The sequence below is a fragment of the Bubalus kerabau genome, chromosome 7 (genome assembly GCF_029407905.1).
Source record: "Bubalus kerabau isolate K-KA32 ecotype Philippines breed swamp buffalo chromosome 7, PCC_UOA_SB_1v2, whole genome shotgun sequence".
Taxonomy (NCBI): domain Eukaryota; kingdom Metazoa; phylum Chordata; class Mammalia; order Artiodactyla; family Bovidae; genus Bubalus; species Bubalus kerabau.
In genome coordinates this window covers 46,096,492-46,110,144 of record NC_073630.1, presented here as the reverse complement: position 1 = coordinate 46,110,144, position 13,653 = coordinate 46,096,492, and the positions used below count along the sequence as shown (strand labels likewise).

The window sequence follows — 13,653 nt, the reverse complement described above, 5'->3', positions numbered from 1 at the left end:
ATCCACTCTAGTATTTTTGCCTGGGAAATCCCATGGACAGAGCAGCCTGGCGGGCTACAGTCCAGGGGGTTATAAAAGACTTGGACGCAATTTAGTGACTAACCAACAGCAATGATCACTGTGTTAAATAATCTTAAATTTTGTTTGGGTAGAATTTCTTGGTGTACTGCTTACTTTTTTTGTTCTAAAATGTAGATATGATAAATGTGAGAACTATGATAAATAATGCTTTATTTTATTCTTTTAGCAGTCATATTCTGCTCTGGCCCATGATTTTCATTTTCTAACTATTTTAGTGGGTTCGTTGAATGTTTTCTACTTCCTCCTATGATTTTATACAATTCAAAATTACTGTCTTTAACTGATGGAACCTTTTTGATGAGACCGTGTTTTATTGATCCTTTTGTTAAGTTTAGTATTACTTTCTTGAATAATAAACAGAATGGAGGCCTAGACTGGCTCCTGTCAGGACAATATAGTTTAGGGTAGGTGCTCTCTATGACCTTACTTGAAATGAGCTTGCCAGTTTGAGGGCCACACTTGGTCCTCCCAGATCATTTAAACCCATTTCCATCCTGTGCTTCAGCCTTGCTTATTACTCAGCACAAAGAGCTTCCTTCATTCTCCTGAGAACCCACAGGTATAATAGAGGGTGTAGGGGGTATTTGTACAACACTTCAAAGTATAAAAAGTTCCTGAGAAACAATATATCTACTTAGGACATGGCTTCAAGGGCACTTCAAAATGGCAGTTTTCTTTCAACTGAGGTTTTACATGTTTATCATAATTATAATGTGTCTTTGATTAATAAAAAATTTCAAATACAATTTGCTGGTAAGTATGATTAAATTTAGTACGATTTTTCAGACTCTGTCATCTCTGGGGCAAAACTAAATGCAAAGATTTCTTACCCTTAAAAATTTGGGGAGCCACCAGATATATTCTACTATATATATGGTACTTGAAAAAATTCTACCTTCTTATATTTAAAAATTTTAATCTTCCTGATAGATTTTGGACACCTTACACGAAGGTCCAATATTTAAAAAAAAAAAAAAATGTTTAAAGGAGAACTTTGTCCACATGTGGCACTTAGAATGGTGCCCTGCTTCCATAGTAAACATAGAATTTACCATCCTTAAAGGAAGGAGTTTACCGCACATCCTGTCATCTTGCTGGATGTAAAAGAAACCGGTCAGCCTGTCACTTCTTATGTTAGCTCTGTCATGGTTCTAACAGGTGGGAGTGGTGCCAGAAGCTCCTGGACATGGGTGGATGTTGTTTGTATCCGCAGACCGTGGGTTTCGATAGACTCTCAAGTTCAGTCGCACTCTTGTATTGCTTAACATTGTCAGGACAGGTGCCATCTTTTTCAGGTGACTTTTCTGGCCTAATTCGCCCTTCAGAATCTGTTCATTTATTTCTATTTGGACTAGCACCTCCCTTCCTTTTCTGAAGAAAACTTTGCCATGAGTCTGTGTAAAGATTTTATTGGTGAAACTTAATGCTAAGTGTTTATGTTCCTGTAAAAGGAAGAATTTAAAGACGTTATGAAGCGTTGAATAAGGCAGCTTTTAAGTGTACTAAGATCATTATGACTTCCCTGGTGGCTCAGACGGTAAAGCGTCTGTCTACAATGCAGGAGACCCGGGTTCGATCCCTGGGTTGGGAAGATCCCCCGGAGAAGGAAATGGCAATCCACTCCAGGACTATTGCCTGGAAAATCCCATGGATGGAGGAGCCTGGTAGGCTACATCCCATGGGGTCACAAAGAGTCGGACACGACTGAGCGACTTCACTTTCACTCACTTTCACTAAGATCATTAAGGGGGTCCACTGATTTCTCTAGCTGGTTTTTTTTTTTTTTTTAATCAGGATACTTCCATTTTCAACTTACAGATTCCTGCAACTACTCTTCAAATTATTAATTGACTTCTCATTTATATCTGATCTTCCATACTTCGTGACTTTTTTCCTCTTCGTGGGTATCTTGCTATTTTAGGATATCCTTCTGTAGTTGGCATCTTTTTTGATTCTGCCAGTTATCTACACAATGTCTTTGTTTAGTAAGAGCTCAAGCTTTGTCTTCTAGCTTATATAGTATTTTGTGTTTTAAACTCTTTGAAAGTGCTTTTTCCCCCTATGTTATAAATCTTTTGTAACTCCTGTTTGATTGACTTTTGAAGTATTCACCCAATATTGCTCTGGAAGCTTATATCATCAAGGCTACTGGCTTCACTGGGATGACATGTACCGTGTTCCAGAAAGTGGCAGCCACTGACCGGACAGGCCTTTCTGACTATGGGAGGCGAGATCCGGATGGAAACCTGGATAAACAGCTGAGCTTTAAGTGCAACGTTTCGAATACATTTTCAAGTCTGGCTCTGAAGGTACGTTATATTCTGTAGTCATTTAAGACTCTGTAGTTAGATTAGAATACAATACCTCCATATCCATAGGTTCTGTATCTACAGATTCAACCCAACTGCAGATTGAAAATATCCAATTTAAAAAAATATCCCCAAAAGTTCCAAAAAGCAAAACTTAAATTTGCTACATGCTGGCAGCTATTTGCATAGGATTTACATTATATTTACAGTTATTTGTATAACACCTGCAATAGGTATTTTAAGTAATCTAGACATCATTTGAAGTAAGTATACCAGAGGGTGTGCCTAGGTTATATACAGATATTATGCCATGTTAAATAAGAGACTTGAGCATCTACAGGTTTTGGTATCCGAGAGGATCCTGGAATCAGTCCTTTGAGGGTATGGAGGGTGCTGCACTTAAATGCTCTGCTTTGCAAAAATAATCTTATGAAAGGTTGTTGGCAGGGAGAAGTGTATTAGAATTGCCTTTGTTCTTGTTTTGAAAGAAATTCAGACCAAGAAGGAACACATCATGGCCTTCATGGGCCTAGGCATTTTTGCCCTCTGGACCCCTTTCTGCATATGAATATATCAAAATTAAATTTTATGACTGGAGTGGTAAAAGCATGAATAAATTAGTTACATATTGAGACATTTTCTTTGACTTTAAAGTTCATTTTTATGCTGCTGATTTTAAAGACATGAAGACGTTTTTGTAGACTTCCTATAAGTATTCGGTGCCTGTGGCTCTGTGCTCCTGGGCCTAATGGGAAAGTCCAGGCATTTAATCAAGCCAGCTGTATATCAAGATTTTTTGCACAGAAGTGCACACACATGTGTGTTTGTAAATTGGGGCTCCCCTGGTGGCTCAGATGGTAAAGCATCTGCCTGCAATGTGGGAGACCAGGGTTTGAGCCTTGGGTCAGGAAGATCCTCTGGAGAAGGAAATGGCAACCCACTCCAGTACTCTTGCCTGGAAAATTCCATGGATGGAGGAGCCTGGTAGGCTACAGTCCATGAGGCCGCAAAGAGTCGGACACGACTGAGCGACTTCACTTGCAGCAAGCAAAATTAAAAGCATTTTTATTGGTTTTTAAAATTGGGGGTTTAGGCATGTTTTATTAAACTACATTGAAGCAAATGGTGGAAGTACAGTTTGACACCCTAATGGAACTGTGTTTTTTCATTGAGTTTTGTGTGGCTATGTGTAATTGTGTTCTTGGTGGTTTTTAATTACACAGTACTTTTCTTTTTTTATAGTTCGTTTCTTAATTGTATTGCAAACAATATTCCATCCATTCCAGTCTTAATGCCTGCATAGTAATCAAATGGGTCTTAGGTGTCCTGGTACACTGGAAGTGCAGTGAATATCGAATGAATGAGTGAATGGATAAATGAAGAATTAATATATTTTGTCATACTTTGGTGGTTTAGTCTGATGGTGGGTTAGTCGCTAAGTCATGTCCAACTTTTGCAATCCCATGGATTGGGAACCTACCAGACTCCTCTGTCCATGGGATTCTCCAGACAAGAATACTGGAGTGGGTTTGGAGTCACGCTTTACACTTGTGACCTCCATAAGGAGAGCCAGTTTGCCTAATTTAGAAATAATCTTAACTTCTCCCACTGCCCAAGACCGCTATCTCAACTATATCTGAATGTCTAATGATAATGTATTTACTTGATGCCATATATTTAGAGGAAAATTAGCAAGATATATTTATTACTCTTGGCTCTTGGAGAGTGTTTGCACCTAGCAATGCAACTCCTTAATGTCTGCTCCTTTGCTTAGAGTGTAGTATTGGTAAAAACATACTGCAAAAGGCATCGAAACAGCATCACACACAGGCCCGCAAGAGAGGGGTGTGTGTCATTGAGGAACACTTAAAATTGATGAACCCTTCTATCTTAGATGATCACAGTTGGTAGGAAGGGATTAAAAATGATGAAACTCAACATTTCATCAATTTCACAACCTACCCCTCTGGGTAAGGAGGGTTTCTACCTGCTGAAGTAGAAAGCTTTAAATGAACACTCTTAAATTTGTCAATTTCATACTGTTCCATCATTTTAAGATCATCTTGTGGCCAGAAACCAAGGATGCATCACACTATTATTCATGCTTCATAGATGGACATGCTTACACCTAGTGAAAAAGGACCATATCCTTCGTGATACAAAAGTCAGTTAAAAATTTTTGCATTGACAATGCAAAATGCCTTAGCGTTTTAATGGAAAACTTTTACATTTTAGACTTTGTATTATGGCAGTTTTTACTCTCTTTGCTTGTGCTTTTATTTTTTTTTAAATGCCATCAATGGACTAACTAGACATCTTGAAGATGTCATAATTGATTGTATTGCCCTTGGATGGGAGAACACGCTAGCCTATAAAGTTAAACCCATAAGAAGGCAGTCCTTAGCTGTAGGAGCCTAACTGGAGTTGTTGTCTACATATTTTTTGAATCCCTATTGTCCTGTCTTTACTCTGTTTATTCCATCACAGCCCAGTTTGGACTTTCATTCTGTATTGCCCATACCATTGTGCGCTTCTGTTTAGTCTCTGTGTCTCCAGGTTCTTCTTAAAACACTATGCTTTTCTGAAGCAGGGCACCCAGAACTGCTGGGTGCCAACCTGGAGGGATTGGGTGGGGATGGAGGTGGGAGGGGGTTTCAGGATATGGGGCGAGACATGTATACCTATGGCCAATTCATTTTGATGTATATATGACAAAATCCATCAAAATATTATAAAGTAATTATCTTCCAATTAAAATAAATTGATTAAAAAAATATCCATGCTTTTCATACAGGTTGGTCTGCCTAGGGCAGTATTCAGCCGATGCATACCAATCCAACCATGGCAGTTAGTAAAATATTGAAGTGCTTCCTTACCCTTTAGTGAATAGCTGTGCCGTGCCCCTGCACCGCCAGCTACACACCACCCCCTCCCCAACCCCCAACCCCCATCCCCTGAGTCCCTCCACAGCTGACATTCTGGACACTCTCCAGTCTGTCAACCCTTTAGCAACTGAAGGACCTGCAGAGCCAAGGACCTATAGGACCTTCCCCTCTCTTCACACTCTTTGATTGTGAATATTATCCCTGGATCTGTCCAACATGGAGATGACCTTTGCAGATCCCATGATAAATTCTTCATGTCCTTTAAGGAGGCTGGCTGTCAGTTAACTCAATAATTTGGCATTTATCTGCCCTTGTCTAGTAAAAGAAAACTTCCTTTGTTGTCTCTTCCAACCACTGACCAATTTTACTTAGGCCAGGCTCATGCTAATTCTTCTACTAGAATCCCTGCTCCTCTACTCCCCTCTCTTCCCCAGCTGCTTGGTTCTGTGATAACACCCAGCAGAAAGATGTAACCTTCGAGAATCCTAACTAATTCCATCTGGTCAATCCTTGCCTCTCCCATCCTCATCTTCATTTCTCTTCCTCACTTTGCCCATAGCGCTCTGGTCATCTCTCTGTCATCGCATGTTACACACAGGGGCCCGATGGGCTTCTTATTCCTGCACTGGACTGAGGGTTCTTGAGGTCAGAGCTACTCTTTACGTCATTGATGAACTCCAGTGCTGGCCCTCAGTCGTTCAACCATTTGGAGATTGAATTACCTGTGGTATGACTCTTTCAGCACCTGATCTAAATTTTTTCTTTACCAAATGCTTCCTTCCACTGTTGGTACCATAAGTCAGATTTGTTAGCATCACAAAATATTGCCTATTTTTTGTTAAATATTAAGAGCTTTTAGTAACTGTTGGTGTTTTGAATTCAGTCGTTAATGTAGCCAGAAGGAATTGGTTCTTTAAAATTTTCTTGGCAGGAATTTGGAAATCAGGTTTTCTTTATGTATCCCACGTTTCTGTTGTTCCATCGAGGGCTTTAGCCCAAATGAAGTTTTCATTTCCAAGGCAGTTGTGTACATCTTCATGCTTCCTTCCTTCATGTGTGCCCCTTTTCATGCCCTCAGTCACCCCCCCGCTCAGGGAAATCCCTGTTACTCTCTTCTAAGAACCAGCTCAGATGGCAGCTTCCTTTTTTTTCTCAGACAGAATTCATTGTGGCCATTAGTTCGTAGTGCTGTGTTCATTGTCTGGAATAAATAGAAGCTGATATGCTGGTGAGTTGAGTTATAGTAAGAGGCTAGAAGATATGGCTACTAAAATGTGTTCATGTTCTGCTTCCCCACTTAAAAGCTGTGCAAACTTGGGCAAGTACCTTAACTTCTCTGAATGTCAGTTCCTTTCTCTTACATAGGAATCATGAAGTGGTGTTAAACTCAAAGGGTTATTGAGAGGGTTTAATGAGGCAGATATGTAGACACACACAACAGTGCCTGGTACAGGACTAGCACTTAATAAACGTTAAGCTTGTATTGTTTTATTATTGTTGTTGTCTCTCCCTTGCTAAATTTTGAATATTTGAGGTCAGGGACCATGGCTTATTTCATTGTTTATCTCCAGATTCTGCACAGTGCCATGAGTAGAGGAATGAAACATCTAATAAACATCATTGAATAAAAATTAACGGCCAAACTTAATTAGTGAAGTCAGTTAAAAAAATTCTAAAGGCAAGCATAATCCTTGTTAATCTTCAGCAGTGAGATAATCAAAAGGTAGAATGCAGTTAATAACTAATTATACATAAGAAAATAATTAGGATGTATCTGAACACCTATCTGTTTAAAATCCAGTGAATAGATAGTCAAGAAAACATGAACAAATTACTGTTTCAGTCAGCTAGCTCTTTGACTCATTCTAATTTTATTGTTAAAATTCTAGAGACTTAAACAAAATTAGGATTTCAAAAAATTTTAATTTCTCAATTACATAGTTTTTGGAGTCCAGATTATTTCACAAGGAATGATAAAATCTAATGGAAATATTTGAGTTAACGTCCCTTAAGATACTTAGCCATGTTCTTCGTAGTGTCATTCTAAATAAGCAAAAATGCATGCAAATAAATTCATGATAAGAGCTCAGTGATGACATTAATTTCATGTGTGTTTATAGTTTGTCAGTTTTGATTATTTAAAACTAATTCTGAACTGTGAAAGTCAGAATGTGAGGTTGTAGATGATTGTTGGTAAGTCAGTTACTTTAAGGCATTTTCTCTCCCCAGCCTTCAGATAACACCTGCCACCCTACAAACAGTACAAGCAGATCTTTGAAATATTGTGGGTTTGATTCCAGATAATTGCAGTAAAACAAATATTGTAATAAAGTGAGTTACATGAGTTTGTGGTTTCCCAGTGCATATAAAAGTTACATTTACACTATACTGTGGTCTATTAAATGTGTGATTGATTATGCCTAAAAAATAGTGTTGTTCTTCAGTTGCTTAGTCCTGTCTATCTCTGCAACACCATGGACTACAGCATGTCAGGGTCCTCTGTCCTTCCCTGTCTCCTGGAGTTTGCTCATATTCTTATCCCTTAAGTCAGTGATGCTATCTAACCTGTTAGATCTATCTAACATCTTCTGTCGCCCCCTTCTTTTGTCTTCAGTCCTTCCCAACATCAGGGACTTTTCCACTGAGTCGGCTCATTGCATCAGGTGGCCAAAGTATTGGAGCTTCAGCATCAGCCCTTCCAATGAATATTCAGGGTTGATTTTATTTAGGATTGACTGGTTTGAGCTCCTTGCAGGGCAAGGGACTCTCAGGAGTCTTCTCCAAAACCATAGTTCAAAAGCATCAATTCTTTGGTGCCCAGCCTTCTCTGTGGTCCAACTCTCACATCCATACATGACTGCTGAAAAAACTATAGCTTTGACTATACAGACCTTTCTTGGTAAAGTGATGTCTCTGCTTTTTTTTTAATACGCTGTCTAGGTTTGTCATAGCTTTCCTTCCAAGGAGCAAGCGTCTTAATTTCATGACTGCAGTCACCATCCACAGTGATTTTGGAACCAAAGAAAATAAAATCGGTCACTGCTTCCACTTTCTCCTCTTCTGTTTGCTATGAAGTGATGAGACCAGAAGCCATGTTCTTAGTTTTTTGAATGTTGAGTTTTAAGCCAGCTTTTTCACTCTCCTCTTTCTCTCTCATTAAGAAACTCTTTGGTTCCTCTTCATTTTCTGCCATTAGAGTGGTAGCATCTGCATATCCGAGGTTGTTGATATTTCTCCCAGCAATCTTGATTCCAGCTTGTGATTCATCCAGCCTGCCAATTTTGGATGATGTACTCTGCAAAAAAATTAAATAAGTAGGGTGACAGTATACAGCCTTGACATTCTCCTTTCCCAAGTTTGAACCAGTTCATTGTTCCATGTAAGGTTCTCACTGTTGCTTCTTGACCTGCATACAGGTTTCTCAGGAGACAGGTAAGGTGGTTTGATATTCTAATCACTTTAAGAATTTTCCATAGTTTGTTGAGATTCACATAATCAAGGCTTTCATGTATTCAGTGAAGCAGAAGTAGATGTTTTTCTAGAATTCCTTTGGTTATTCTATGATCCAGCAGATGTTGGCAATTTGATCTCTGGTTCCTTTTCCTTTTCTAAATCCAGCTTGTATATCTGGAAGTTCTCAGTTCATATACTGCTGAAACCTAGCTTGAAGGATTTTGAGCACAACCTTACTAGCATGTGAAATGAGTGCAATTGTACGGTAGTTTGAAGTCTTTGGCATTGTCCTTCTTTGGGATTTAAATGAAAACTGACTTTTTCCAGTCCTGTGGCCACTGCTGAGTTTTCCAAATTTGCTGGCATATTGAGTGTAGCACTTCCACAGCATCATCTTTTAGGATTTGAAATAGCTCAGTTGGAATTCTATCACCTCCACTAGCTTTATTTATAGTAATGCTTCCTAAGGCCCACTTGACTTCACACTCCAGGATGTCTGCCTATAGGTGAATAACGACACCATCATGTCTATCTAGGTCATTAAGACCTTTTTTGGACAGTACTTCTGTGTATTTTTGCCACCTGTTCTTAATCTCTTCTACTTTTATTAAGTCCTTATTGTTTCCTTCCTTTATTGTGCCCATCCTTGTATGAAATGTTCCCTTGATACTCCAGTTTTTTTGAAGAGACCTCTAGTCTTTCCCATTCTGTTGTTTTCCTCTGTTTACTTGCATTGTTCATTTAACAAGGCCTTATCTCTCCCTGCTCTTCTCTGGAACTCTGCATTCAGTTGGATATATCTTTCCCTTTTTCCCTTGCCTTTCACTTCTCTTCTTTCCTCAGCTATTTGCAAATCCTCCTCCCAACCCCTTTTGCCTTCTTGAGTTTCTTTTCCTTTGGGATGGCTATGTTCTCTGCTATGGCCATGTTCCTGTACAGTGTTAGGAACCTCTGTCCATAGTTCTTCAGGTACTCTGTCTTCCAGATCTAATCCCTGGAATCGAGTCATCACCTCCACTGTATAATCACAAAGTATTTGATTTAGGTCATACCTGGAAGGCCTAGTGGTTTTTCCTACTTTCTTCAGTTTAATTGTGTAATAAGGAGCTGATGATCTGAGCCACAGTCAGTTTCAGGTTGTGTTTTTGCTGACTTTATAGAGCTTTTCCATTTTCGGCTGCAAAGAATATAATCAATCTGGTTTTGGTATTGACCATTTGGTGATGTCCATATATAAAGCCGCCATTGTGTTGTTGGAAGAGGATGTTTGCTATGACCAGTGTTCTCTCTTGACAAAACTCTGTTAGCCTTTGCCCTGCTTCATTTTGTACTCCAAGATCAAACTTGCCTATTACCTCAGGTGTCTCTTGACTTCTACTTTTGCATTCCAGTCCCTTGTGGTGAAAAAGACATTTTTTTTTTTGAATGTTAGTTGTAGGTTTTGTAGGTTTTCATGGAACTGGTCAACTTTAGCTTCTTTGGCCTTAGTGGTTGGGGCATAGACTTGGATTACTGTGATGTTGAATGGTTTGCCTGGAAATAAGTGAAGATCATTTTGTTGTTTTGAGATTGCTACTGCATTTCAGACTCTTGTAGACTATGGTGGCTGCTACATTTCTTCTAAGGGATTCTTGCCCACAGTGGTAGGTAGGTCATCTGAATTAAGATTCACCCATTCTCGTCCATTGTAGCTCACTGATTCCTAAGATGTTGATATTCACTCTTTGCATCTCCTGCTTGACCATGTCCAGTTAACTTGGGAAGCCTGGCATGGTACAATTCATGAGGTCTCAAGAGTTGGACACAACATAGTGACTGAACAACAACAATGAACCTAACATTCCAAGTTCTTGTGCAATGTTATTCTTGATGACATTGGAGTTTACTTTCACCACCAGATGCATCCACAGCTGAGCATTGTTTCTGCTTTGGCCCAGGCTCCTCATTCTTTCTGGAGCTATTAGTACTTGCCCACCAGTCTTGCCCAGTAACATATTGGACACTTTCCAACTTTGGGGGTTCATCTTCTGATGTCATCTTTTTGCCTTTTCATATTATTCATGGGGTTCTCGTGGCAAGAATCTTGGAATGGTTTTCCATTTCCTCCTCCAGTGGACCACATTTTGTCAGAACTCTCAGTATCACTTGTCCATCTTGGGTGACCCTGCACGACGTGGCTCATAGCTTCGTTGAATAATGCAAGCCCCTTTGCCTTGACAAGGTCATGATCCATGAAGAGGAAAAAATAATGTACATACTTTAAATAAAAAAATACTTTTTTTTTTTTTTTGCTAAAAATTGCTAACCATCTGACAGTGTAGGATTGCCACAAACATTGCATTTGTTAAAATCAAAGCAAACAACTCCTCCCACCCCCAAAATGCAGTATCTGTGAAGTGCAATATAACAAGCTATGCCTGAAATAATAATAAAAACACCACCCACAGTTGCATTGCCTTTCATGCTTGTCATGGTTATGATCCCATTTGGTCCTCACAACTATTTGTTAGGAAGGTCATTAGGTATATGTAACAAATGCAACTCAGAGGGTAGACAAAATCTTGCAGTGTCTAGCCACGGCTTTCTGGTGATGCTGGGACCCAAATTGTGGTTTCTTGTTGCAGATCCCATGTTCCCCCTCCTCAGGGGTGGCATATAATCTTCAATAGATATTATAATAGACTCCAAAAACATGTCTTTCCAAAAGAGTTGTTTTTTTTTAATTGAAGGATAGTGGATTTGTAATTTGTGGTAATTTCTGCTGTACAGCAGTCATTCAGTTATATCAATACATATATATATATATTTATATTCATTTTCATATTCTTTTCCATTATGATTATCACAGGATATTAAATGTAATTCCTTGTGCTATACAGTAAGACCTTGTTTACCTAGTCTATATATAAAGGTTTGCATCTGCTAACACGAAGATTAGCAGTCCATCCTTCCCCTAGTCCCTTTTGGCAGCCTTAAGTCAGTTCTCTTTGTGTGTGTGTGTGTGCTTTGTTTGTGTGTGTGCTGTTTCATAGGTAAGTTCATTTGTGTCATATTTTAGATTTCATATGTAAGTGATATATATGATATTTGTCTTTCTGATTTACTTCACTTAGTGTCATAATCTCTAGTTCCTTCCTTGTTGCTGCAAATAGCATTATTTTATTTTTTTGTGACTGAATACTGTCTCATTTGTATGTATATACCACATCTTCTTTATTTATTCATCTCAGTGGACATTCAGGTTGTTTTCACATCTTGACTATTGGGAATAGTGTGCTATAAACATAGGCGTGCAGGTATCTTTTTGAATTTTGTTTTGTGGGATATATGCCCAGGAGTAGGATTGCTGGATCATATGGCAGCTCTATTTTTTAATTCTTTAAGGATCCTCCATACTGTTTTCCATAGTGACTTCATCAACTTATATTCCCACCAACAGTGTAAGAAGGCTTCCCAAAGGTTTTGGAAAGAAACTTTTCTGATTTAGTAGCTATAATTCATATGTTTTATGTCAATTTCCATTGCTGTAATCCATACATTTTAAAATGAATATATGGTTAAATGAAATTATTGCCTTTGTGTTTTTGTCTTCAGGCTAAGTGGCAAATGTATAGTCACAATAAATGTATCAAATATGTCCGTTAGTTTTGGACATGCCACGTAGCATGTGGAATCATAGTTCCTCATCCAGGGATCAAACCTTCACCCCCTGCATTGGAAGCACAGAGTTTTAACCACTGGACGGCCAGGGATGTCCTTCTTGGTGAACTTTTTCATTAGATTTACAACCTTTCTGTAATAAAAGATCAGGACTTCTTTTAAAGAGATTAAATATTCAAATGTTAACATATTTACTATAAAAATATTTTGATACAGGTGAAGTTTGCTTTTCCATCGCCCCTAGGCTACCCCAAGGGACCTATAATTATTATTTGGCAATACTCTTTATTGGACTTTGAAGGATATCTTATAAATTATAAGCATGTAACAGCCTTGAATTTGTAGCTCTCATCTCTCAGGGATTTGTCCTTACTCCAGAGTTTTTTAAATTTGTTGTTGTTGGGTTGGTTTTGCCAGTTTAAATTTGTATAGAAAAAAAATCGGACTTGTAGAAATTGTAATTGTCATTTCCTTTTTCAGCTGTCTTTTAGAAAGTAAAGTATGACTTTCTTTATTAAATTAATTTGATTTATCATAAGGAATACTTTCCCAGAGAGCTGCAGTTTGTTTTCAAGTTATTTTGTGTTCATAATAGAATTATTTTATGGACTTTTAAGTACTTAAGTTTTAATAAATGTCCACCATGTAACATTTCATCAGGATTTTGACCTTCTAATTAAATTGATCTATTGATGTTTTTCCATTTTGGCATGCATCTTTATATACTTAGGATAAATTTATATACTTAATAGAAATGTACTATGTTAGTGAGTGAATTGGTAATATTTTTATTTGCCTATCAAGTTATATTTGGGAGAATAGTAGAAACCTTATTATATGTTTTCTTAGATGTAATATTTCTACTAAATATTTTCTTGTTATCTGCAATTTAAAAGTAATGTTCACCTATCGATATTTAAACTTCAAAAATGCTTTCAGCAGATATTTATGGTTATCTGCTGTGTTACAACACTGTTTTAAGCACAGTAGTTAAGAACTAATTCTGAAGTCAGTCGTTTGCTTCAGTAGAACCTTAAAAAAGGCCACACAGACTTTCATTAATTTCATAAACAATGGGCCAGTTTTATTAATGCTAGTGCCAGGAACTATTATTAACATAGGCAGTCCCCAAATAAATGAGATTATCTGCATTCGAAAGTTCTCTCACCCTAGTTAAGAGGAGTAGACAGTCGGTTACACTGTGATACTTGAGGACTTTAGTTATGCTGTGCTGTGTGCAGAATGCTGCCTGAGCCCAGAATAGG

The 13,653-nt window shown here is 38.2% G+C and overlaps 1 protein-coding gene across 4 annotated transcripts in view; it reads left to right on the top strand.

The window, feature by feature from the left end:
* ADGRA3 (adhesion G protein-coupled receptor A3) overlaps positions 1 to 13,653 on the top strand; it is a 133,055-nt gene that overhangs the window by 86,151 nt on the left and 33,251 nt on the right. For all 4 annotated transcript variants that reach the window (XM_055588144.1, XM_055588142.1, XM_055588143.1 and 1 more), the window contains one exon: positions 2,187 to 2,390. In XM_055588144.1, coding sequence (XP_055444119.1) covers positions 2,187 to 2,390 — 204 coding nt within the window. The remainder of the gene's footprint in view (positions 1 to 2,186; positions 2,391 to 13,653) is intronic.